At 39.9% G+C, this 22559-nt stretch overlaps 2 protein-coding genes across 2 annotated transcripts in view; one reads left to right on the forward strand and one right to left on the reverse strand.

The window, feature by feature from the left end:
• The window catches only part of ndufaf2 (NADH:ubiquinone oxidoreductase complex assembly factor 2), a 160417-nt gene extending 142293 nt beyond the window's left edge, over positions 1-18124 (reverse strand). The window contains exon 1 of the mRNA XM_072571119.1: positions 17914-18124. Coding sequence (XP_072427220.1) covers positions 17914-18028 — 115 coding nt within the window. The 5' untranslated portion in view covers positions 18029-18124. The remainder of the gene's footprint in view (positions 1-17913) is intronic.
• A 56-nt stretch (positions 18125-18180) lies between these two features.
• The window catches only part of ercc8 (excision repair cross-complementation group 8), a 62424-nt gene continuing 58045 nt past the window's right edge, over positions 18181-22559 (forward strand). Inside the window, exon 1 of the mRNA XM_072571089.1 lies at positions 18181-18433. Coding sequence (XP_072427190.1) covers positions 18357-18433 — 77 coding nt within the window. The 5' untranslated portion in view covers positions 18181-18356. The remainder of the gene's footprint in view (positions 18434-22559) is intronic.

Raw genomic sequence — 22559 nt, forward strand, 5'->3', positions numbered from 1 at the left:
TTGCAAGTTTGTCAATGTCACAGCAGGAGCTAAGGAAAAAAAAAAACATGGAATGAGAGGCCTGTAACCCTATAATCAGCAGTTAGGAAAATGCTAGAATCTATCAATTAGCATGGCTGAGATAATGTAACACTTGGACAAAAAAAAAATGATCCAATTACATAGTCAGTACAAATGTTTGAATGGAAAGTGGTGTTTGACAAACTTGGGACTTTGAGGATGTACAAGTAAAATTAATAAAAAAGGTGATGAAAATAGTATATTTGAATTGTTGGATGGCTTTGATAAAAGACATCCCACAGGAGGTTGTTGGTTAGCAAAAAATCAAAAGCACGTGGGTATAAAAGGTCATGGACTGGCACGGTTAAAGGGTTGGCTAACACACAAAGCAGAAAGTAGGAATAAATGGGCACTTCTCATGTTAGCAGACAACATAGAGACCAAAATGTAATATTTTCAAATTTGCAGATGATACAAAGCTAAGGAGGAGTGTGGGTTTTGGGGAAAATGTAAGTTGGCTTAAATGAGCATTTGGATGGCTGAGCAATTAGACAAAAGACACACCAAATAGAATATAATGTGGAAAAATGTTGGGTTATCCACTTCAATGGAAAAATCAGATCTGTAGAGTTTTAAACCGTGAGAGGTTAGAAAGGGTGTCCTTGTCAATAAGCCATTGAAGGCCAGCATGCAGGTATGACAAACTATCAGGAAGTCTCATGCAAGATAACTTTTTTCACAAGAGGATTTGAGTATAGGAGTAGTGAAGTATTGCTTCAATTGTCTAGAGCTTTGTTTGACTGCACCTGGAGTACTGCGTGCAGTTTTGGTCTCATTGCACTCTTTCTTCCACGAGGCAACAGTGGTTCACCAAACGTGTTCCCAGGTTGGTGGAAACTCTCCTATTCAGAGAAATTGGGCAAACTCGTCCTGTGCACTCTAGAGTTTCAAAGAATACAAGATAGGTCTTATATAGAAAGGTCTTTCCTCTCAGATGATATATTATACTACTACAAAGAGTAGGTGGGGGGGGTCTTCCAGTATTTTAACCAATAGTCAACATCAATCTACAATCACACAAAAAAAGTGTAATCATAATCACATTGATATTTGTGCTGTGCCTGGATGATAGGTATTTCTTATACCAACACCTCCAACATACTTCAGCAATTCATTATCTATAAACGAGGTTTGGAATTTTTTTTTATATCAGGGAAGGCGTCAAGTGCAAATCTTTCTTTCTTGCAAATCCAGAATACATGCTCTGATTAATAGTTCCGAGAAAGTGCTGCTGCTGAGGGATGGACACAGGCTGCTTGGCAGTCATCTTGACAAGAAGATGATGCAAAATTAGAGATAGGTAAAGGAAGTGCAAGGAGGTCTTCCATTTCTTGTTGATCCTTTTCTGGATGTTCTGAAGGATCATCCATGTTAAAAGAATAAAAATAAAAAGGTGTTGCTAAGTAATCAGCAATGACACTTCCAAATAATCCAGTACAGAAGCAGAAAAACAAGATCCACTAAAATGATGATAATGCCTGGACTTCGTTGATTCAGGCATAAAGTTAATCTGTAGAAATTTCTCATTGCAGCACTCCATGGGTCAAATTAAATAGAAAAAGCTTTATAGAATGTTAACATTAAATATAATTTATTGGACAGTAAGTTTATACAATTGCTTCCTGTATGTGTTAAATAATCTTCATACTAAATGCCATATTACCAAGCGTATGCAAAACAACACTGACCAGAGTACTTATCCTTTTTCCTTAAAATAAAACTAACCTATTTTTTGAAACAAGATGTTCAGAGAAGTTATTGCACACCTCTACTGTAGGTGGGACTTCAACGCAGGCCTCCCAGTTCAAGGGTATGGTCACTGCCACTGCACCACAACAGCACCATCCCTCGAGTCTTTGTCACTTGACTGACAATTCTTTTCAGGTGAGATGCACTTTGGGTTTGATTCACAGCAATAAATAAATAAATAAATAAATAAATAAATAATAAACAAAAACTGGCAGTCAATTATGGAAAGCATTACTGATAAACGTAAATCATGCCTGTGCTCTCATTTCTCACTTTTGCCGAGCATTACTAGGAATTACAATAAGAAACAATAGCCATAGCTTTCTTACCCTGAAACAATCAGGTAATGTTTAAAATGCATCAAATAGCATCTAGTCAGAGCTCAGCTCACGAGGCAAAAATAAAGAAATTAACCTGAAATTTCTTGCCCTGAGTGGTTTAGCTATCGTTTACTTACATCAGTACACCTTCAGCTCTTGATATTTCATTTTCTCAATTGGCTCAACAGTTAAAGTACACTTCTCAATCATATCAAAGCACAAAATGACATTTTCAGTAAACTATCATATGTATAATGTTGCTGATTCTTGCATCAAAAATCAGATAACACATGGACAGGTGTTTCAATCTGAGAAGAATCCAGGTAAACACAAAAAAAACTTCAAGGACATTTCATAATTTCCTGCTAATATCTGGAGATTAGCTACCATTCAAGGCTGGACACATGACGTAGCATTGGCTTCTTCCCCAACATAGGAAATTGCAGCAGTTTACCAGCTTGCTTGAAGAGCCTTTTCTCAACTCTAAGGTTTCAGTTGAAGATCAGAACCTGTCAACAGTGGAATTGTAGGAGAAAGTGAGGACTGCAGATGCTGGAGATCAGAGCTGAAAAATGTGTTGCTGGAAAAGCGCAGCAGGTCAGGCAGCATCCAAGGAGCAGCAGAATCGACATTTCAGGCATAAGTCCTTCTTCAGGCATTCCTGAAGAAGGGCTTATGCCCGAAACGTCGATTCTCTTACTCTTTGGATGCTGCCTGACCTGCTGCGCTTTTCCAGCAACACATTTTTCAACAGTGGAATTGTCTCAGCAACATATCCTCTTAATCTGTCTATGTTGATGACAAGGCATGTACAAGAGTTCCTAATGCAAATCTGGTATTCAGCAGATTTTGAACATGAGTCTGGGAATGAAGAAGAAGAATAAACTATCGACCAAACTCTACCGGTCTATGCAGCAGTCATTCTGCCATTCTGCTCTGTGCATGTTAGCCTTGGATTGCGTATCAGCATCATGTGAAGAAGCTAAAATTCTTTCACCTGAGCTGCCTTTGAAAGTTCCTGAAGATCAGGTGACAGGACAAACTACTAAACAGAGGTTTAGCAGTCATCTGGCAGGTCAAGCACACATTGCAATGCGATCTTACCCGATCTGGCGGGTCAAGCACTCACACCACATTGAGAGAGTCGTCATACGGACAGAATGCCTGTCCCTTGCTTACAAAAGTAAATCTTCTGTCAATAGCTTGAATGTACTCTCGTGGCAGTTAGAAGGAAGCACTGAAACAAACATTTCAAAGCTTTACTGAAGCTTTGATATTGACTGAGTCTGCCCAGAATTTCTGCACTTGGCACAACCAAAATTAAACAAAACTGCAGCATTCTTAAGGCATACACATATCAGAGGCAGAGAGAAAGTGCAAGGACAGAATATCCCAAGGCAGCAACCTCTCCAAAATGTATTTGCTTGTGATATCTTGTCTACTTGCACTAGAATCCTTGGGTTTCATACCAGCCTTAGCAACTTCCTACACATACTGGAACCTTACAAAATACTGCAGATCGAAGAATATGGTCATCTTTGCCTCAAAAGAATGAAACAAGGAATTTTAAAAATCTTTAACGGCCTTGTGTTTTGCAACATTTAAAATGATAGTGAAGGGAACACATTGGACAAAAACATTTTTTTGTGTATTTTCAAAATGACTGAATAGTATTAAATAGATCATAAGCAGTGTTTTGTTTCATGATTTCATCAAACTGATTCATAAAGCCCTCATTGTCTTGTTAAATATTACAAGTTACTGACAAAGCTTCCCAATCATTTGCAACTTGAAGACAGGGCACAAAGGGTAATTACACTGCAATGTTAAGAACCTTCATCAGAAAACAAACAATGCATTTCACTCCCACTAATGTCGTCTGGAGATCTTCTTGATTGTCTAGAAATGACTAACATTGACCTACCAGTGCAAAGTCACTTATATTACATTGGAAAATGATGGTAAAGGGCCCAGTAAAATAATATGCACAAACCTTAATCAGGCAGACAGGTATTAATGTGAAATTCCATTATTCATTTTTGAGCATTTAGTATTCTGCACAGCTAACATTCTCACTATGTTGCAGCCTTGCAAAGCTGCATAAATAAAAATTACAGCTTCGGCAGTCACCTTAAACTTACATTTTTTATTTAAAATGTTCACAAATGGTGAAACACATGCTAGTCCCTGCACTCAATATTCATGTGGGAATAGTAAGAACACTAAACTATGACCCACCAGGTACTGCTCCTGGACCTCAAAACTGGGAGCAAGAAGAAAACCATGCGCATAAAATGCTATTAGAAACCTCATCAATTCACATCCCCTTGGAGTCAAATATTTCAATTGCTATATAACCAACTCTTTTATCTTTAAAAAAAATTCAACAGAACTCATTTTTAATCTGACAAGTTTGTTTCAGTTAGTCACATCCATAGAATTCTCACACCACTGACTGCCAGCTTCCCATGTTTATACAACCAATTGAAATCCAATAACTTTTATTAGTACATTCATCACCTTCTCCCTCATTCCATTTGGTCTGATATTCCTTCTTTGATGACAACTACATGCTGACTTAACTCTTTTACATAAGGACATAACTGCATTAGGTCAAAGAAGGTTTACATGGCTAATCCCCATGATGCAGAACTTGTTTTATGAGGAAAGGGTGGACTGCTTGGGCCTGCATTCAATGGAGTTTAGAACAAAGAACAAAAATAGGATTCGGCCCTTGGGTCCATCAAGACTGCTCTGACACATGTTGCCTTTCTAACTTAAAAACCTTTCTCCTCTATGCTGTCCCTTTATTCCCCGCCTACTCATAAACTGCCTCTTAAGTGCTGTTTTGTATTTGCCTCCACCACTTCTAGAGGCAGAGCATTCCAGGCATTTCTCACACTGCATGAAAAAAAAACTTGCCTCTCGCAACTCCTTTAAAATTCCCCCCTTTTACCTGAAACCTATGTCCCATAGTAATTGACATTTGTCTATGGAAAAAAAAGACTCCAACCATTTATTGTATCCATGCCTTGCACAGTTTTGTCATCTTCTGTTAAGCCACTCCTCTTCCATCGATGTTCAAGTGAAAACAAAATCAAGTTGGCCCAATCTGTCCTCAAAGCTAATACTCTCCAAACTAGGACATATCCCGGTAAAGCATTTCTGTACCCATTGCAAAGACTCCACATAATTCTATTAGTCTATCGATCAGAAACTGTACAATATTCCAAATGTGGTCTAATTAAAGTTCTATGTAGCTGCAACATGACTTGTCAACTTTTATATTCTCTGTCTCAGATGAAGAGCTTATGCTCAAAACGTCGACTCTCCTGCTCCTCAGATGATGCCTGACCTACTGTGCTTTCCCAGCACCACACTCTTGACTCTGATCTCCAACATCTGCAGTCCTCACTTTCTCCTAAGCAAGCTCCCTTTCTTCTTGACCATTTGTGTAGGTACTTTTAAGGAACGGTGGACCTGTACACCCAGATGTCCTGTGTATTGATGTTACGAAGGGTTCTGCTATTTACTGTATACTTACTACCTGCATTAGACCTTCAAAAATGCATCACCTTACCTTTTTGCAGACTAACCTGTATTTGCCACTTCTCCACCCAATTCTCCAGCTAAACTATATCCTCTATCCCCTGACAATCCTCATTATCCACAGATCCCCCAACTTGTGTTATCTGCAAACTTACTTATCAGACCATCTACATATTTTACATCCAACAGGGGTGTGTGCTAAGTTCTGTCTCTTGAGATTCTTACACACTGGATGCAACTGCAATAAGCCAACTTCATGAACAACCAAAATTTTATTAAGCAAGCACAAGCTTTTGGAAGAACCCCTAACACTCTTCGCCATGCTTGCGAAGCTGTCAGGAGACCTCCCCGAACAAAGAAACTGAACTTCCTTTATACTAAATTTTTGCATCACATTCAGTAATGCCCAGCCACTCTCCCACAGTCGCATGCCAATCAAGACAATGCAGTGACCTGACCATCTCCAGAAACAATATAGTGTAAATCATCCCTTAAATGGCCAAATCTGTTGTGAATCTTTCTTTTTAGAACTGCAGAGAATAGTCAGAATTACAACTGCAATGTTCTTATTGATTTCCTGCAGGCCAGCAGAGCAAATTAACCCTTTAATATCTCAGGTGCCTGCATTGATCCTTGCAGAACACCACCATTCGTAGATCTCCCGTCAAAGAAAAACAGCCTTCCACTGTTACTCTCTGCCTTCTATGATTAAGCCAGTACTGTATCCAGCTTACCAGTTCACTGCTAATCCCCTATGACTTTACCTTCTATAACAGCCTGCCATGATGGACCTTGTCAAAGGCCTTGCTATAGTCTACATAGACAACGTCTCGCATCCTGTAGATATCAGTCCTCTTTGTCACTTACTCAAAAAATCTCAAACAAGTTTGTAAGATACAGCCTTCCCCACACAAAGTCATACTTCCTATTGCTTATGAGTCCATGGTTTTCCAAATGTGAGTAATCTGCAATACTTTTGCTACCACTGACATAAGGCTCACCGGCCTGTAATTTCACACATCTCTGTAGCCTTTCTTAAAGAAAAGGCACAATGTTGGCTATTCGCCAGTCCTCTCAGACCTCTCCTGTGACTAAAGAGGATACAAATATCTTTTCGGTAAAAACAAGGACTGCAGATGCTGGAAACCAGAGGCTAGATTAGAGTGGTGCTGGTAAAGCACAGTAGGTCAGGCTGCCTGACCTGTTATTTTCTAGCACCAGCCTACAAACATTTTGTACGAGGCCACAAAAAAATCCTCACCAGCCTCCATGAGTATTCTGGAATAAATCCCATCAGGTCCTGGGGACTTGCCTACCTTAATGCTTTTCAAAACACCCAGCACCACCACCATTTTTACACTGACATGCTCCAGAATATCAACGTTAACCCTCCCAAGACTCAACATCCACCATGTCCTTCTCCTTTGTAAATTCCAACACACAGTGTTCATTAAGGATGTCACCCACTTCCTCTGGCTCCATACATAAATTCCCTCCATTGTCCTTGAGTGAATCTACCCTTTCCCTAGCTCCTTACATACATATAAAGCACGTTGGGATTTTCCCTAATCCTACTTTCACAGATAATGCCAGACCTGCTAAGTTTTTTCTGAGTAGGAAAATGCCTCGAGACCTTAGATCAATCTCATGAATCTTTTCTGGACTATGTCCAAAGGCAGTATATCTTTCCTCAGATAAAACGAGTCAAAACTGTTCAGTATTCTAAGTGTGGTCTAACTGGTTGTTTTGCACAGTTTTAGGAAGACTTGGCAATTTATACTCAATTCCCTTTGAAATAAAGGCCAACATTCCATTTGTCTTCACCTATTCTCAACTTTTACAGTAGCTTTTTGAGATTCATGCATAAGGATCCTCAAACTTCACTGCCCTGCAGCTTTATGCAAATCTTCCTCCATACAAATTGTATTAAGTTCCTCTAATCTTCCCGCTAAATTTCATAACCTTCTATTTCTCCAATTTTATTCCATTTGCCAGGTTTTTGCCCACATACTTAAGCTATCTATAAGCCTTCAGTAGACTCTTTGCATTGTGTTCAATACTTTCCATCCCACCTATTTTGGGGTCATTCTATAGTATATTGGCTATAGTACATTCACTTCCATCATCCAGGTCATTAATAATAGATGGCATAAATAAATGGAGCCCCAGCACAAATCCCTTTGGTGCTCCACCAGTTACAGGCTTCCATACTGAAAATATGCCCCTTATCTCAACACTAGCTTCATTTAGTCAGCCAATAGTTATCCATGCTTATATACTACTCTCAGCACCTCTCTTTAATAAGAGAGGAGCCAATCAAAAGCTTTTTGGATATCCAAATAAATGTTGTGAAACTTGAAAGGATGCAGAAAATATTTAGAAGTGTGTTGCCAGGGTTGAAACGTTTGAGCTATAGGGAAAGGCTGAATAGACTTGGGGATATTGAATCTGGAGCAATGGAGGTTAAGAGTGACTTTTCAGAGATTTATAAAATCATGATGGGCATGGATAGAGTGAATAGCCAAGGTCTTTTTTCCAGGTAGGGGAGTCCAAAACTCGATGGCATAGATTTAAGTGAGAGGGGAAAGATTTAAAAGAGACCCAAGAGGCAACTTTTTCCACACAGAGTGGTGTGTATATGGAATGAGCTGCCAGAGGAAGTGGTGGAAGCTGGTAAAATTTGAACATTTAAAAAGGCATCTGGATGGGTATGAGTAGGAAGGGTTTAAGAGGGATATGGATCAAATGCTAGCAAATGGGACTAGAATAATTTAGGGTATCTGGTTGGCATGGATGAGTTGGACCAAAAGGTCTATTTCCATACTGTACAACTCTGATATATATACACTGGTTCTCCTTCATCTAGTCAGCTTCTAACCTCCCCAAAGCCATGCTGACTCTGCTTGATTATGACATGCTGTTGCATCTTTTATCACAGACAACTATCGTTTTCTCAAAACTAAGAGTGAGCTGCTACCTAAGTGGGAGTGAGAACCTCCAAGGAGTGGAGTGGGGAAGCATCCACGATTGAGCACTTATGAGCTAACTGTGGAGGGGGAGGTGTGTTGCATGAGGACTCACACACTTCCCATAAATTGTGGGCAGGTTGGGAGGTTAGAATGAAGGCCATCCAACATGCCCTCTAGTTGCAACACCTCTTGTGAGGAACTAGCTATGAAGAGCAATCAAGGATGCTATGGTGGATCTATGGTGTATAAAACACTAGCTCCGCCTTAACTGGAATATTGTTGCCATTTGCAACATCTTTAGACCAGTCATCTGGAGGCAAGAATTCAACTCTCAGCAGCTGGTGGAATTTAAGTTGAATTCATGAATCTGGAATTGACAGCTAATGTCAGTAATTATGACCATGAACAATTGTTGTCAACAAATATCTGGTTGACTAATGTCCCTCAGGGAAGGGACCTCGCACCGTTACCAGGCCTGGCCTACATATGAAGTCAACTCTCACCTGTTTCCGGACATTCAGTCCAAAGGCAACAAATGCTGACATTGCCAGCAATGCCCACATCACATGAAAGAAAAAAAAAAGATTCTGGGTCATACTCCCTCATTTTAGGATGGAAAGGTGTGTACAGGCATGAGAAAGGGTTCAAAAAAGATGAACTAGAATGGTTCCAAGTTGAAGCAGCTGTGGTTGTTCTCAGACTCGTACAGTATACCTTTGGCCCATTTGGTCTGTGCCAATATAGCTATACTACTCCTATTTTCCAGCCTTTGGTCCATACCCTTGAACATTATGATATTTTAAGTGCTTATCCACATACATTTTAAAGGTTATGAGGTTTCTTGTCTCTACTGCCCACCCAGGCAGTGGATTCCAGATTTCTACCAAACTCTAGGTAAAAATCAGTTTCCTCAAATACTCTTAAAATCTCCAGCCTTTCACCTTAACATTGTGCTCTCTCCTCATTGATTCATTAACTAAGCTTCTTTCTCTCCACCTTGCCTTTGCCCCTCAATCTTATACATCTCAAGTATAGTCTCTCCTCTAAAGAGAGGCAGCCTAGGCTATCCTAACTCTTGTATAACTAACATGCTGTAACTCAGCAACATCCTGATGAATCACCTCTGCACCCTCTCCAGTGTAATTACATCCTTCCTATAGTATGGCGACCAGAACTGCACACTCCAGTTGTGGCCTAACCTCTCTTTGGAGAAGGCTGGTACAAGTTTTGATGGGGGCATTCAAAACTTTGAGGGGCCCAGAGAGAACTGATAGGGATAAACTGGCTTCCATTGGCAAAGGGCTGGAGAACCAGAGCATGTCAATTCATGGTCAATAGCAAAATAACAAAAAAGAAAAAACATTCTGCAGCATATAGTTAACATTTAGAATGTGGCAAATAAAGGCAGATTCAATTGTCATTTTCAAATTAGAATCAAATAAATAGCTCAAGAGAAACAAGAAATCAGGGTTCCTGTGAAGCAGCAGTGGGGATTAGAATGGAGATGCTGCTATGAAGAACTGGCATATGATAGGTGATTGGCCTACTTTGTGCTGGAACCAATGATGCTATCATTCGGAACATTGTTGTGTGACGTCTTCAAAATATTTTATAAACTTTCCAAATTAGTCACACAGAGTCAACAGGCAGGAACTAGTAATTATAGTTATTCCAGCCATTCAAGTTACTTTGATGAATTTCAAAGTCTGTTTTAGTCTCTACAATCCAAAACCATTATCATTCTAATTGTTAAATTAAGTCTTGATTGAAGAATTCTCAATATTAACACAGCCAGTTGAATTAGGAGGTGCAGATACTTTGCAGCTGTTAGTGTCCTGAAATGGTAAATATGCACCACAACATAAATGATCATAGCACAAATACTGACAGCAGACAATTGAAGGCAATAAGTATCATTAACATTTTCTAACTCTGAAGTCAACATATCGAAGATGACAAAATTGGTAAAAATGCCAACAATATTACTAAGAACAAGGAGAAACAAAACAAAAAGAGATAGAGAATTGTTTGATAAATGTTTCGGTTAACTCTCCTGTACTGTAATTTAACCACCTAGTCTAATAATATCACACTATCAATTCAAAAAACTAGCAATGAAACTCATGCTCAGGGGACCAGTTTAGCAATCGAAAAGTGTGTCACTGGAAAAGCACAACAGGTTAGGTAGCAACCGAGGAGCAGGAGAGTCAATGTTTCGGACACAAGCCCTTCATCAGGAATGTTCCTTCAACAATTCTTTATTAAAAATCCTCGATTGCAAAATGCTTAACAAGGACAATAAAAAAAAACGGAATTTTGAATTTCTGTCACTTAAGCTTTACCCTTTTTAAAACATTCCCCTCACAAATGTAAAACAAAATAGAGAAACCACAAAAGTGAAGAGGAAAAAATATTCAAAGGAACACAGGTTTGTGTCACCAGTCCAAGATCACAGGACGAGATGGGTTGATTGCACAATCTCTCTCCTTTCTTCACTGACTACTTAATGTTTTCGTCACAGCTATGATTACACTGTGTTCACTGGTTCCTTTGTTGGACCCAGAGTCTTGCTTGTCATCTTTGGGTTTTGGAATTATTTCTTTCGACAGGAAATTCAGAGGGCAAGTTTACAGGACAAGGGGAGTGAAGAAGAAAGATCAATGCAGCGAACTTACGGAGGTCTTGTTTAACTTCCCTCAATGGTCTCGTTAAAATTAAATCTCATCAATTGGAGGTTTGTTGTTATGCTGAGCTCACAACAGTTCATGCTGAATCCATAACAATGTCCCCTAAGTGACATTCTTTTATTTGCACCAGTAAGCTTCACTTATTTTCCCAAAGCTGCAAACAAATCCTTGCACTCTCTCCTTTTTTTAAAATAACTATGTATTCTTCTCATTGTCAGAGCACAGTCCAAAGAAATTTTTAAAAAATTGTTGTTTCTTAAAGTGATAAAAAGCCAAGTATACTTTAGGTCAAATGCTGCCAATCTTCTTTTTCCCATATGTAGCCTGGGGTTTTGCTCATATTCATGGTTCATCCTTCCATGAGCTAAGTCTCAGCAGCAGAGGCACATATCTTGGGTAACAAGACACTTATTACATTTTTAAAAATAAGACTCAGGATACGCTGCTCTGATGGTAACAAATGTGTTGAAGACATACTTTCAACAATTACAAATTGTCCAGAACTGTCTAATACTGCACAACAACCTGAAACTGTCCTATGCTCCACCTAGCGACTGTATTTTAAATCAGAGTTGGTGAAGCTTCAGCTTAGCTCAAAATGCAAAATTTCTAGTTTCTCATACAATCACAAGTATGGACAATTGACAGAGAATTACAATTATCTGTTGTTATGAACAATTTATTTCTGCCTAAGTCTAGAGGACAAGTCTGATTGCCAAGCTAACCAAGAAGTAATTTTCTATGAAATACATTGTGCTATTTCAACAGAAAAATATTGCAACATGGTTACACAACAGTGCAAACTATTTGAGGAAGTTTAAAAATGTTTGGTGATATTAAAAAAAGACTTAGTTTAAAGTAGGTCAATGATAAATGTTGCATAATCAAAACCAAAATGTTGATAATTTATCTTGTCAGGACAAAGAGACCAAGTCTAGTTAGGGTGAAAGTAGATAGGAATATGCAATACTGCTACAGTAGATTCGTCCACTGACAGCCACAAAGTCTAATTGCTGTTAAGTCAGGTATTAGTTGTACATCAATTGTAACATGTTATTCAGGTGAAAATATGAATTGGGAATTCCCCTGTGCACATGGGAAGAATTATGTTCTGATAGTGTTTGCATGGGGTTCAAGTTAGAAACATGCTTCACTCTGTAATTAAAAGGTAACACAAACTAAAGGTTGGATTCAATGTCATTATTCACCAACTACTTTTTCAACAGATGACAGGCTCAAATGAATCAGCTTGCCTGTTGTTTGATTAGCAAGTTTTGCATGTTAGGAAATGGTTTAAAACTTCAAGCAATGTGATAAAAGCACTGGGCACCAAGTTATTCTTTTCTCAAACTGTGACTGTGCAAATTGGAGATTTCAGATATTCAGATTTCTGCATCAATAAGGTATGTTTTCTTCATGTGCAACTGCAAATTTCTTTTTCTGTAATGTTTATTTGGTGAAGAAAATTTGCATCAAAGAAAGTTGATTAACTAACCATTTGTCTGATGTACCAAACAAATATTTTTTAAAATTAGTCTTGCAACCAGAATTTTTCATTTGAAAATGCTGCCATCTTCTGGACAGAAATGTCACATTTATTACAGCAGAACAGAATTAATTGATTAATTTTTTGCTGTCTATCAAATTAGCCAAAAATTATGAAAACACTACTGATGTAAAGTAAGCTCCTGTATCGGTTATTTGTTACCAGAAATAGACACCATGCTGCAATTCAGTACATTCTTACTTAACCATCAGTCATAAATGTATTCTTGCTTAGTGCAACGTTGATGTAAGCCTAAATTATCCCGTCAGCTTCATTTTGAAGAGTTTTCTACTGCTCCCTGACAGAACATAACTACAACTTACACATTGATTTTAAAATGGAAAATGAAATTTGGTTAAAGTCATTTGACTCGAAGTCATGATTTTCCTAAAAAAGCTTGCCAACTTGGTGAGGATCATATTTTCAGTTTACATTTTGAGAATAACTAATGTTGGGAAATTATGGATTTGACTAAAAGTCTTCAATGATGAACATTAATGTGTTGGTGGGAGAGACCATAATTGCATATTTAGCTGTTCAGATGAAGAATTCTGGATTTTGATCCTTACCTCAAACAACACAACTGATTTCTCAATCCCTGTGCTACCCAAAAGAAAATAACCAAATTTTTTGTGTTACTATTAGTCCAATGACTTTTTTTTTAAATCTCCTGATTTATAGAATGTAAGAGTGACTGGCAAGGCCAGCATTTGTTGGCAATCTCCAATGGCCCTCAAGAAAGTGGGAGGGAGCAAGCCATCACCATGAGGGTAATTTGGGTGGCAAATGATTAGCACTGCTGCCTCTCAGCGCAGGGGACCTGGGTTCAATTCCAGTCTTCAGTGACTGGAAGTGTGCAGTCTGCATGTTTTTCCCATGTCTGTGGCTTTCTGCCAACTATTCCAGTTACCTCCCACAGGGTGGATTAGCTATGTTAGATGTCCATACAGTCTAGGGATGTGCAGGCTAAATGGATTAGTTATGGTAAATACAGAGTTACAGGGATAAGGTGGGGAGCTAGATTTGGATGGGATGTTCTTCAGAGGGTCAGAGTTGATCTGATGGGGTGAATAGCCTCTTCCCACGCAGTAATGATTCTATGATAAAAATCCATGCAGCCATCATCATTGCATATGGTGTAGCTAAAACCACAGTACTGCAAGGAACAGAGTACCAGAATGTCTGATGACATTGAAGGAATGACGATATAGTTTCAAAGCAGAATTGTGTGTAGTTTAGAGGAGAACTTGCAAGTGATGATATTCCAGGTGGTAGAGTTCACAGGTTTGGAAGATGCTGTCAAGGAGAGCCATTCTCATCTCAATTTCTCCATGTTTGGACCAAGGGGTGTTGAAAACAGGAGCTTAATGACCGTGGCAAACTTAAACTGGACATTATAAATTGGTTACATGTGCAAAGCGGAAGCAGAATTAATATTTAGGATTCTGTAACCCTTCTTCAGAACGCTGGGTTCTTTAGAAGGGTCACTGGATTCAAAATGCTAACTCTGCTTTCTCTCCAGATGCAACCCCGATGTGCTGAGTTCCCAGCCATTTCTGCTGTTGTTTCTGATTTCCAACATCCGCAGTTGTTTTTTAAAAATCAGATGTTTACCGTTGTGTAGATGCCACCTGAAAGTGACAACAATTATATCTCCTAGATATTTTCAAATCCGTCTGTTCAGGAATGTCATTGGACACTGCTGGAGCAGATGGGCCTTGAACCTGATTTCCTGACCCAGACGTAGGAACACTACCATCGTTTTACAAGAGTACTCAATTATATCTTCCATCACTTTTCTCCTGATGGAATGAAGCCCAATGGGCTTGTAATTGGCCAAATTGGATTTTTCCTGATATTCGTTGAAAGGCCATATCTCACCAATTTTCCACATCCACAGGAAGATATCAGCCATGAAGATGTAACGACAGGCTTGTTGAGCGCATTTCAACAGCACAGGTATTCAATGCTACAATCAGGGATGTTGGCAAGTCCATACCTGCCTCCAGATATTGTGCAGAGTAACTAATTGGCTGATTGCATATAACAGGACGACAGAACATTTACCAGACCACTGGTGGTAATATCACTTCACTCCATCAACAACATTCTATTCAATCCTATATTGTAGCTTCTCGAAATTAAGGCCAGGTGAGGAGGGGTGATTATTGATACCTTTCTAAACCTCTCGTGATCAGTTACAACAAATACTGTACTTTTATTCCTTTTCCCAAACACTTCATTTAAATCTGGTTAACTAAGTTTAATCGAAAGAAAGTCAATTCTAAGGTTTTACTAAGTGAAACATTGCAATGTTTAACAATTATTAAGCAAGAGAAAAATAAGGAAATGTGAAAAACACAGATACATAAATGCAGATTTTTTAAAAATGCTACGGTGGAGGATGCCTAGAAAGGCAGGAAGGTAAAGTCAGTAGAAATTGAAATTTTTAAAGAATTCGTGAATTGCATGAGTGGAAATCCAAGTCCAATGGTTTAGCTGTTACCCTGGCTCCGCAGAAGTGATGAAGCTTGCAGATAAACCTCTTTTCTCAGTGAGTTGCAGTTTTCCCCAAGGTGCTTTTTCACATGTGCTATATTTTGAGATTGTGTGGGAGAGAAAAGTAAGGTGTTCTTCCTCCAGTTTACAGGTGGCCTTGTTTAGGAGGAGAGCGAGAATGGACATGTCATTGGGGAAATGAGAGGGGGAGCTGAAATGGTTGGCCACCAGAAGGTAGGGATGGTTGATGCGTATAGACCATAGATATTCCCTGAACCATTCCGCAAGTTTGTACCCAGGCTCACTGATGTCGAGACCATATCAAGAACTGCGGATGCAGTAAATGAGGTTAGAGGATGTGCAATTAAACCGGATTTGGAATAATCCTTTGCGGACTTGGATGGAAGTGGGGGTGCCCGCTTTGCACCTCTTGCAGGGGAGGGAGAAGGTGTCAGATGTGGAGAGGGGGTTGGTAAGGAACATGGACCTAAAAAGTCTCTACAGAATGCAGGTGTAGTGGGGAGGTAAATATATATATTTGGTGCTGGGGTGTGAATGTAGGTGGTGAAAATGGTGGAGGATGATGCACTCGATTTGGAGACTGGTGGGATGGAATGCAAGGGCCAGGGGGATTCTATCCTTGATGTGGTTGGGGGTATTGGAGGGCAAAGGTGCAGGAAATGGAGGACGTATGAGTGAGGGCATTGTTGATCACGGGGGAGGGGAAATTACAGTCCTTAAAGGAGGACGACATCTGGGATGTCTTGGAGTGGAGTCGCTCATACTGGAAGCAGATAGGGCTGAGGCAGAGGAATTGGGAGTAAAGGATTGTGTTCTTAGAAGAGATGAGATCGAAGGGAGTGTACTCAAAATAGCTGTGTGAGTCAGTGGGCTTGAAACAGATGTCAAAGGTTGAGTTGGTCACTGGAGTGGCCCAGGAAGAGGAGGGAAGTGTTGGAGATAGTCCAGGTGAATTGGAGGTCAGGGTGGAAATTGTTGGTGTCGTTGATTAACTGTTTAAGCTCTGCATGGAGCATGAGGCATTGATGACACAGTAATCAATGTAGCGTAGGAAAAAGGTGTAGTTGTGGAAGAGGGACTGTTCCATGTATCCTACAAAGAGACAGACATGGATGGGACCCATACTGGTACCCATACACATCCCTCTGTACAAAGTGGGAGGATTCACAGGAGAAGTTGTTAAGGGTGAGGACCAGTTCCGCCAATTGAACGAGTGTGTCAGTGGAGGGAGACTGGTTGGTCAGTGGGAGAGGAAGAAACAGTGGGCCTTTAGGCCTTCTTCATGGGATATACAGGTGTAGAGACCTTTTGCCAAACCCCTCCTCCAGTCCTGATGAAGTATCCGACCTGTTACATCAGCTGTCCTGCTCCCTCAGATGCTGCTTGACTGGCTCCGATTTCAGGGATCAAAACTAGTAAAAAGGAAGCAGAAGCGCAAGAAACAAATACAGAAAACAGATAAAGCTATTAAAAGCACCAAACTATTCTCTCAACCAAAAAAGGAAGGCAATGGAGAATGTTCTCAAAGCGTCTGAGTTCAAACACCCATTTCAAACCTCACGAACAAAACTGGAAAGGTTCATTCAAAAGACAGGAAATATGCAAGGAAAAGTTGAGGCATCAGTGCACAAAGCTCCAAACATCTCATCTACCCAATGCTTCAAACACCACCTCTCCCTCATTCTGCAGATCATTACTAAGCCCATTGTACAATCTCCAAACTAATTGTGGTAGAGTGAAAGCAATCCCCAGAGACTGCTCAAGCATTAGATTAGATTCCCTACAGTGTGGAAACAGGCTCTTTGGCCCAACAAGTCCACACCGGCCCTCCGAACAGTAACCCACCCAGTCCCATTTCCCTCTGACTAACGCACCTAACACTATGGGCAATTTAGCATAGCCAATTCACCTCACCTGCACCTGCAATTATACTGTACTTCTCAAAAAGATAGTTCATGTCAATCTGAAGCCTTGATACAAAATCCTGGAAAATACCACTTTTCACTCAATCATTACCCTAGCAACTGAATGGACAGGAAGATATTTCAATTCAATATTACATACTTGACTTTTTGCGAAGAACCGCTTCTGCAAAAACCTATCAAAAATCATCTTGAAATCCGTACAATGATCGAGCCCTGATCTAACTGCCCATCTCCTCGAAACAGAGAGAAGAAACTTGGAATATGAACTCTTGCATCTCATCTCTGAGGGAGAAACAATACGACTTAAAAACTGTAGTGTGAAAATTCAGACTTTTGCATGTGGCTCAAACGAAGAATTGTGAAATTGTTGAAAGGGAAAAAGCAAAATTACGGAGAATGTTCTGAGTACATCTCAAGGTCGCTCACAGGTCAGTAAAGGATCAAAGACATTTCAGTTTTATTAACCTCTCAATATCACAAACAGAAGCTGAAACCTTAAACTTTACAATAAAGTTAGTATTTAACGCTTATCTAGTCAGTGCAGGGGATTCCCGACCAGTAAGCGCACTCCAAGAAACCACTACTCACCAGTCCAACTTCTCTGTTCAGGAACGTAATAATACTTGTTTCCAAACTGATCAGTCCCGACATGATGTTTAACCAACCCAAACATTCTCTGCAATAATGTCCGAATCAGACTCATAGTCACACCTGCACCTTTCACCCCAAACAACCAAGATTTTAACCATCGTCCCAATCTTGTGAAATACCCCGCCCCCTACCCCAGTGTCAGACAATCCTATTGGTGCGATGGAGTGCGGCAGCCAATCAGAGACTGTGTCTTTGTGATGTTCCTTTTCTTTCCAACATGGCGGCCTTTGTTGTCATGTGAACGGCCAGCCCCCGGGTCTTCTTCTGTCGGACGCGGACAGGGACCGGGGCCACGGCTCTTCTCGATTATCTCCGTCAGGTGTTGTGTCAGCGAGGAGCGGCCCCGCTGGTTTGATGTAGATGGCTGGGATCTTCCGGCGATGCTCGCCCTCTTGGCAGCCCGTCAGAGCGGCTGCGATGATCCGCTGCGAGTGAGGAGGGCCGAATGTACGAGAAGGTGAGCTGAGGGCTGGATGGAAGGAGCAGTGAGTGCTGCTGTTTTACATCACCAATTCCTACGGCGTAATCTAACAGGTCTGCATACGGATCTCTGTGCACCAACAGCAGCTTGTTGAGTACGTGCACGAGTCAAAAAGTCTCAAGACGCTTTTCAACAGATGGAGCTACTTGCCCTGGAGCATTAGAGGCTATGGGGTGACTTTATAGAAGTTTTAAAAAATCACAAGGGGCATGACAAGGTCTTTTCCCCAGGGTAGTCAAGTCCAAAACTAGAGGGCATCGTTAACTGTGAAGCGAGTTAACGTTTCCGGTCGCTGACCTTCCATCGAAACTGGTGTCAGAGTTGTAAAAGGTTTTGAGCAAGTGTCAGGAAAGAGATGAAAGGGAAAGAACCAAAAAAAAGTGATTCATGCGAGTTATGGAAGGTAGGAAATAGGATAGATCTAGAAAAGGTGTAACAAAGACAGCAATTGCTGAGAAACTCGGCAGGCTAGCAGCATCTGTGGGAAGTAAGCAGAGTTAACGTTTCAAGTGTCTCTTCATCAGAACCGACTCTGACTATTATATAGCATGGAACCAGACCTTTGCTACAACTCGTCTATGCCAACCAGATATTCTAAATTAATCTAGTCCCATTTCCCATCATTTGGCTCATATTCCTTCCCCCACCCCCAAACCCTTCCTATTCATATACCCATCGGAATGCCTTCTAAATATTGTAATTGTATCAGCCTCCCCCACCACCTCTGGCAGCTCATTTCATGCACTCACCACCCTCTGTGTGAAAAGGTTGCTCCTTGGATCCCTTTTAAATATTTCCCCTTTCATCTTAAACCTATGCCCTCTAGTTTTGGACTCTACTACCCTGGGGAAAAGACCTTGTCATGCCCCTTGTGATTTTTTAAAACTTCTATAAAGTCACCCCATAGCCTCTAATGCTCCAGGGCAAGTAGCTCCAGCCTATTCAGCCTGTCTGTATAACTCAAACACCAGCAACATCCTTGTAAATCTTTTCTGAACCCTTTCAAATTTCACAACATCCTTTCTATAGCAGGGATACCAGAATTGAACACAGAATTGGCCTAATCAATGCTCTGTATAGCCTCAATGTGATCCACCAAATCCTGTACTCAGTGCACTGACCAATAAAAAGGGAAGTATACCAAATGCCTGCTTCACTACTCTGACTATCTGTGACTCCACTTTCAAGGATCTGTAAACCTCCGCCGCGAGGTCTTTGTTTAGCAACACTCCCCAGGACCTTAAATTCAGTGTATAAGTCCTGCCCTGATTTGCTGTCCCAAAATTGTACGTATCCAAATGGTGTAATTGTACCGCCTCCACCACTTTCCATACATACACCAATTTGTGTGAAAACATCCCTCAGGTTCCTTAAATCTTTCCCCTCCCATCTAGTTTTGGGCTCCCCTACCATGGGGGCAAAAAGGACCACCAGATCAGTGTCCCTCATTATTTTATAAAGCTGTGTAAAGTTTTTACTGCATCATAGAAATATCACCTGTTGCTCACATTTTGAAATACTTTTCCCTTTTAAAGTAATTTGAATTAGGCAGGGTACCTTTCAGCGTTCAAAGTGGTCCTTATTCATAAATATTCACAGTACACAACAGGCAATGGTCTGATAGCATTGAAGTACTTGGTTTTATGCACATTTGTAGGAAACATGAAATTGCTGTGATATGGTTACTCTTGCACCCTTGACCCTCCACCCGAGTGACCTTTAACTAATTAATTCCTATTAGTTGGTAGGCAGCTTAACAGTGCAGAACATTACAAGTAAACCTGGTCGTATTCTCAGTTAGAATCACAGAACCACAGATTTGTTAAAGCACCATTCGGCCCATTGTCAATACTAGTTTTATTACCTAGTGCCAATCTCCTGTCTTGTGCCATTTTTATCCAAATAATCATGCAATACCCTTTTCAGTGCCTCAATTGAACTTGCTGCCATTGTATTTCCAGGCTGTACATTTTATACCCGAAAAATTTTTTTGAAATCACCTTTGCTGCATTTGAATATTGCTTTAAAGAGATTCATGCACAGATACTCTTCATGCAGGTAGTGATGGATATCAGTCGAGAGCAGGTTTTATTTTGTAGTTCTGGTTTCCTGAGGTTTATTTTTGTCCATATACATCCTCTGGCTGAAGTCAGCTAACTAGTCAAGGTTTTGGATTATAACTGAACCTTTCCAGTCTATAACACTGAGAAAATGGGTGGCACAGTGGTTAGCACTGATGCCTCACAGCGCCAGAGACCCGGGTTCAAATCCCGCCTCAGGCAACTGTCTGTGTGGACTTTGCACATACTCCTTGTGTCTGCATGGGTTTTCTCTGGGTGTTCCGGTTTCCTCCCACGGTCCAAAAATGTGCAGGTTAGGTGAATTGGCCATGCTAAATTGCCCGTAGTGTTAGGTGAAGGGGTAAATGTAGGGGAATGGGTCTGGGTGGGTTGCTGTTCAGAGGGTCGGTGTGGACTTGTTGGGCCAAAGGTCCTGTTTCCACACTGTAAGTAATCAAAGTAATGTAAATCTAAATCTAAAACAAATTGACTTCTTAACCACCATGTAGGTTTGGCAGTATGTCAATTTCGTCATTTTCTTCCAGGATTATACTGATTTTTTTTTTAAAAAAACATATATCCAGTGTTAATTCCAGACATTGATATGCAACCTCTGAAGTATGTGATGAGAAGCCACTTTAGTTCAGCTGAGATTAATGCCATTAGCTTGGAAGAATTGGAGCTGTCAATTTGATTTGCTGGCAATGGTGAACGTTTTAAAAGCCTGCAGTTATGATAAAGTATTGCATTTTTAACTATTGATCCTAAGTTTTCAATTTGTATTTTGTGTTTCTTGAATCTGTAATTTATTTTAAAATAGGTCACTTCATCTAAATATTCTCCGCATCCTTAGATGGAACATGTAGCAAGATCCAGAAGAATAATATATCAAAGTGTGAGCATGCTTTACACGTGGTACAAATGATCAGAAGTGGAAACAGGGTTTCTCTAAGTCACAGTTACTTAAGAATGAATTAAATCTACACAAAGCTGGAGAGTTGTAGGGTCTAATTAAAATTGCTTATCTATTCTTTGCAGAGTTCACGATCAGAAGGAGCCAAGTAACTAATTTTACATGTATCTGATATAATTCTCTGGATTGTAATGGAACACTGAAATGATGCAGTAAAACCTATTGGGCAACAGTGTATTTAATGAGTTCACAAATTGTTATAAACAAAATCTATATTTTGTTTACTTCATAGTTTTGAAAGAGTTTGAGTCAGCAGTTGGGAAATATAAAATAATTTTAGGTCATTTCATAGGACTTTGGTTACCGCAAGGAATACCAGCAATACAATAAAGGAAGTAAATCATATTTAGGGAGATAAATTATTTGTGGCTGGTTCCTGTTTTAATAATTACATTTCACATTACACTGCTTTTAGTCCCAAGGTAATCTATTTGTATACCTGCTGGAGAAACTGAATTATTAAAACTTGTGTTGGTGGTTTTTATGTGAGCAATTCCCAATTTTCCTGATCCTTTTCCATTTTTGAAAGTTAATTTCAGAATCTCATGCTCTGGTATTTTTGCCTGTTTGAAGATATCTTGTGTTTATGTGTGAATTATATTTTCATAAGACATGTACAAGCCATTCATTTAATGAGTTTTGTGTAGAATTTTAATATGATTTGATTCAACAAAGATCAAAAAAATCCTCAAGGGCTCTTGTGGTGTGCTCCTGTTATTTATGATGATGCAATATTTATCGGAAACTTTTGTAAGGCAGAGTCCATAAAATTTTGAAGTTGCAGATTGTGCTTGAAAACAATTCTATTGCTGGTAATGACCCACAGCACCTTTATCACTTTTCTGAGCTGTTAGATTTATTTTCAATCTGTCACATTGGCACTGTGATAGTGCAGCTCAACATGATGGATGATGATTCAAGTGTGAAGACTGGACTTTGTCTCCATAAAGGACTTTATGGTGACCACTTCTAACAGTACAGTCATAGACAGTTGCATCTGCAACAAGTAGACTGGTGATGGTGAGATCAAGAAGGCTTTCTCCTGTTGTTAGTATCTTGATGACCTGTC

The sequence above is a fragment of the Chiloscyllium punctatum genome, chromosome 1 (assembly GCF_047496795.1).
Source record: "Chiloscyllium punctatum isolate Juve2018m chromosome 1, sChiPun1.3, whole genome shotgun sequence".
In the NCBI taxonomy this organism is placed as follows: domain Eukaryota; kingdom Metazoa; phylum Chordata; class Chondrichthyes; order Orectolobiformes; family Hemiscylliidae; genus Chiloscyllium; species Chiloscyllium punctatum.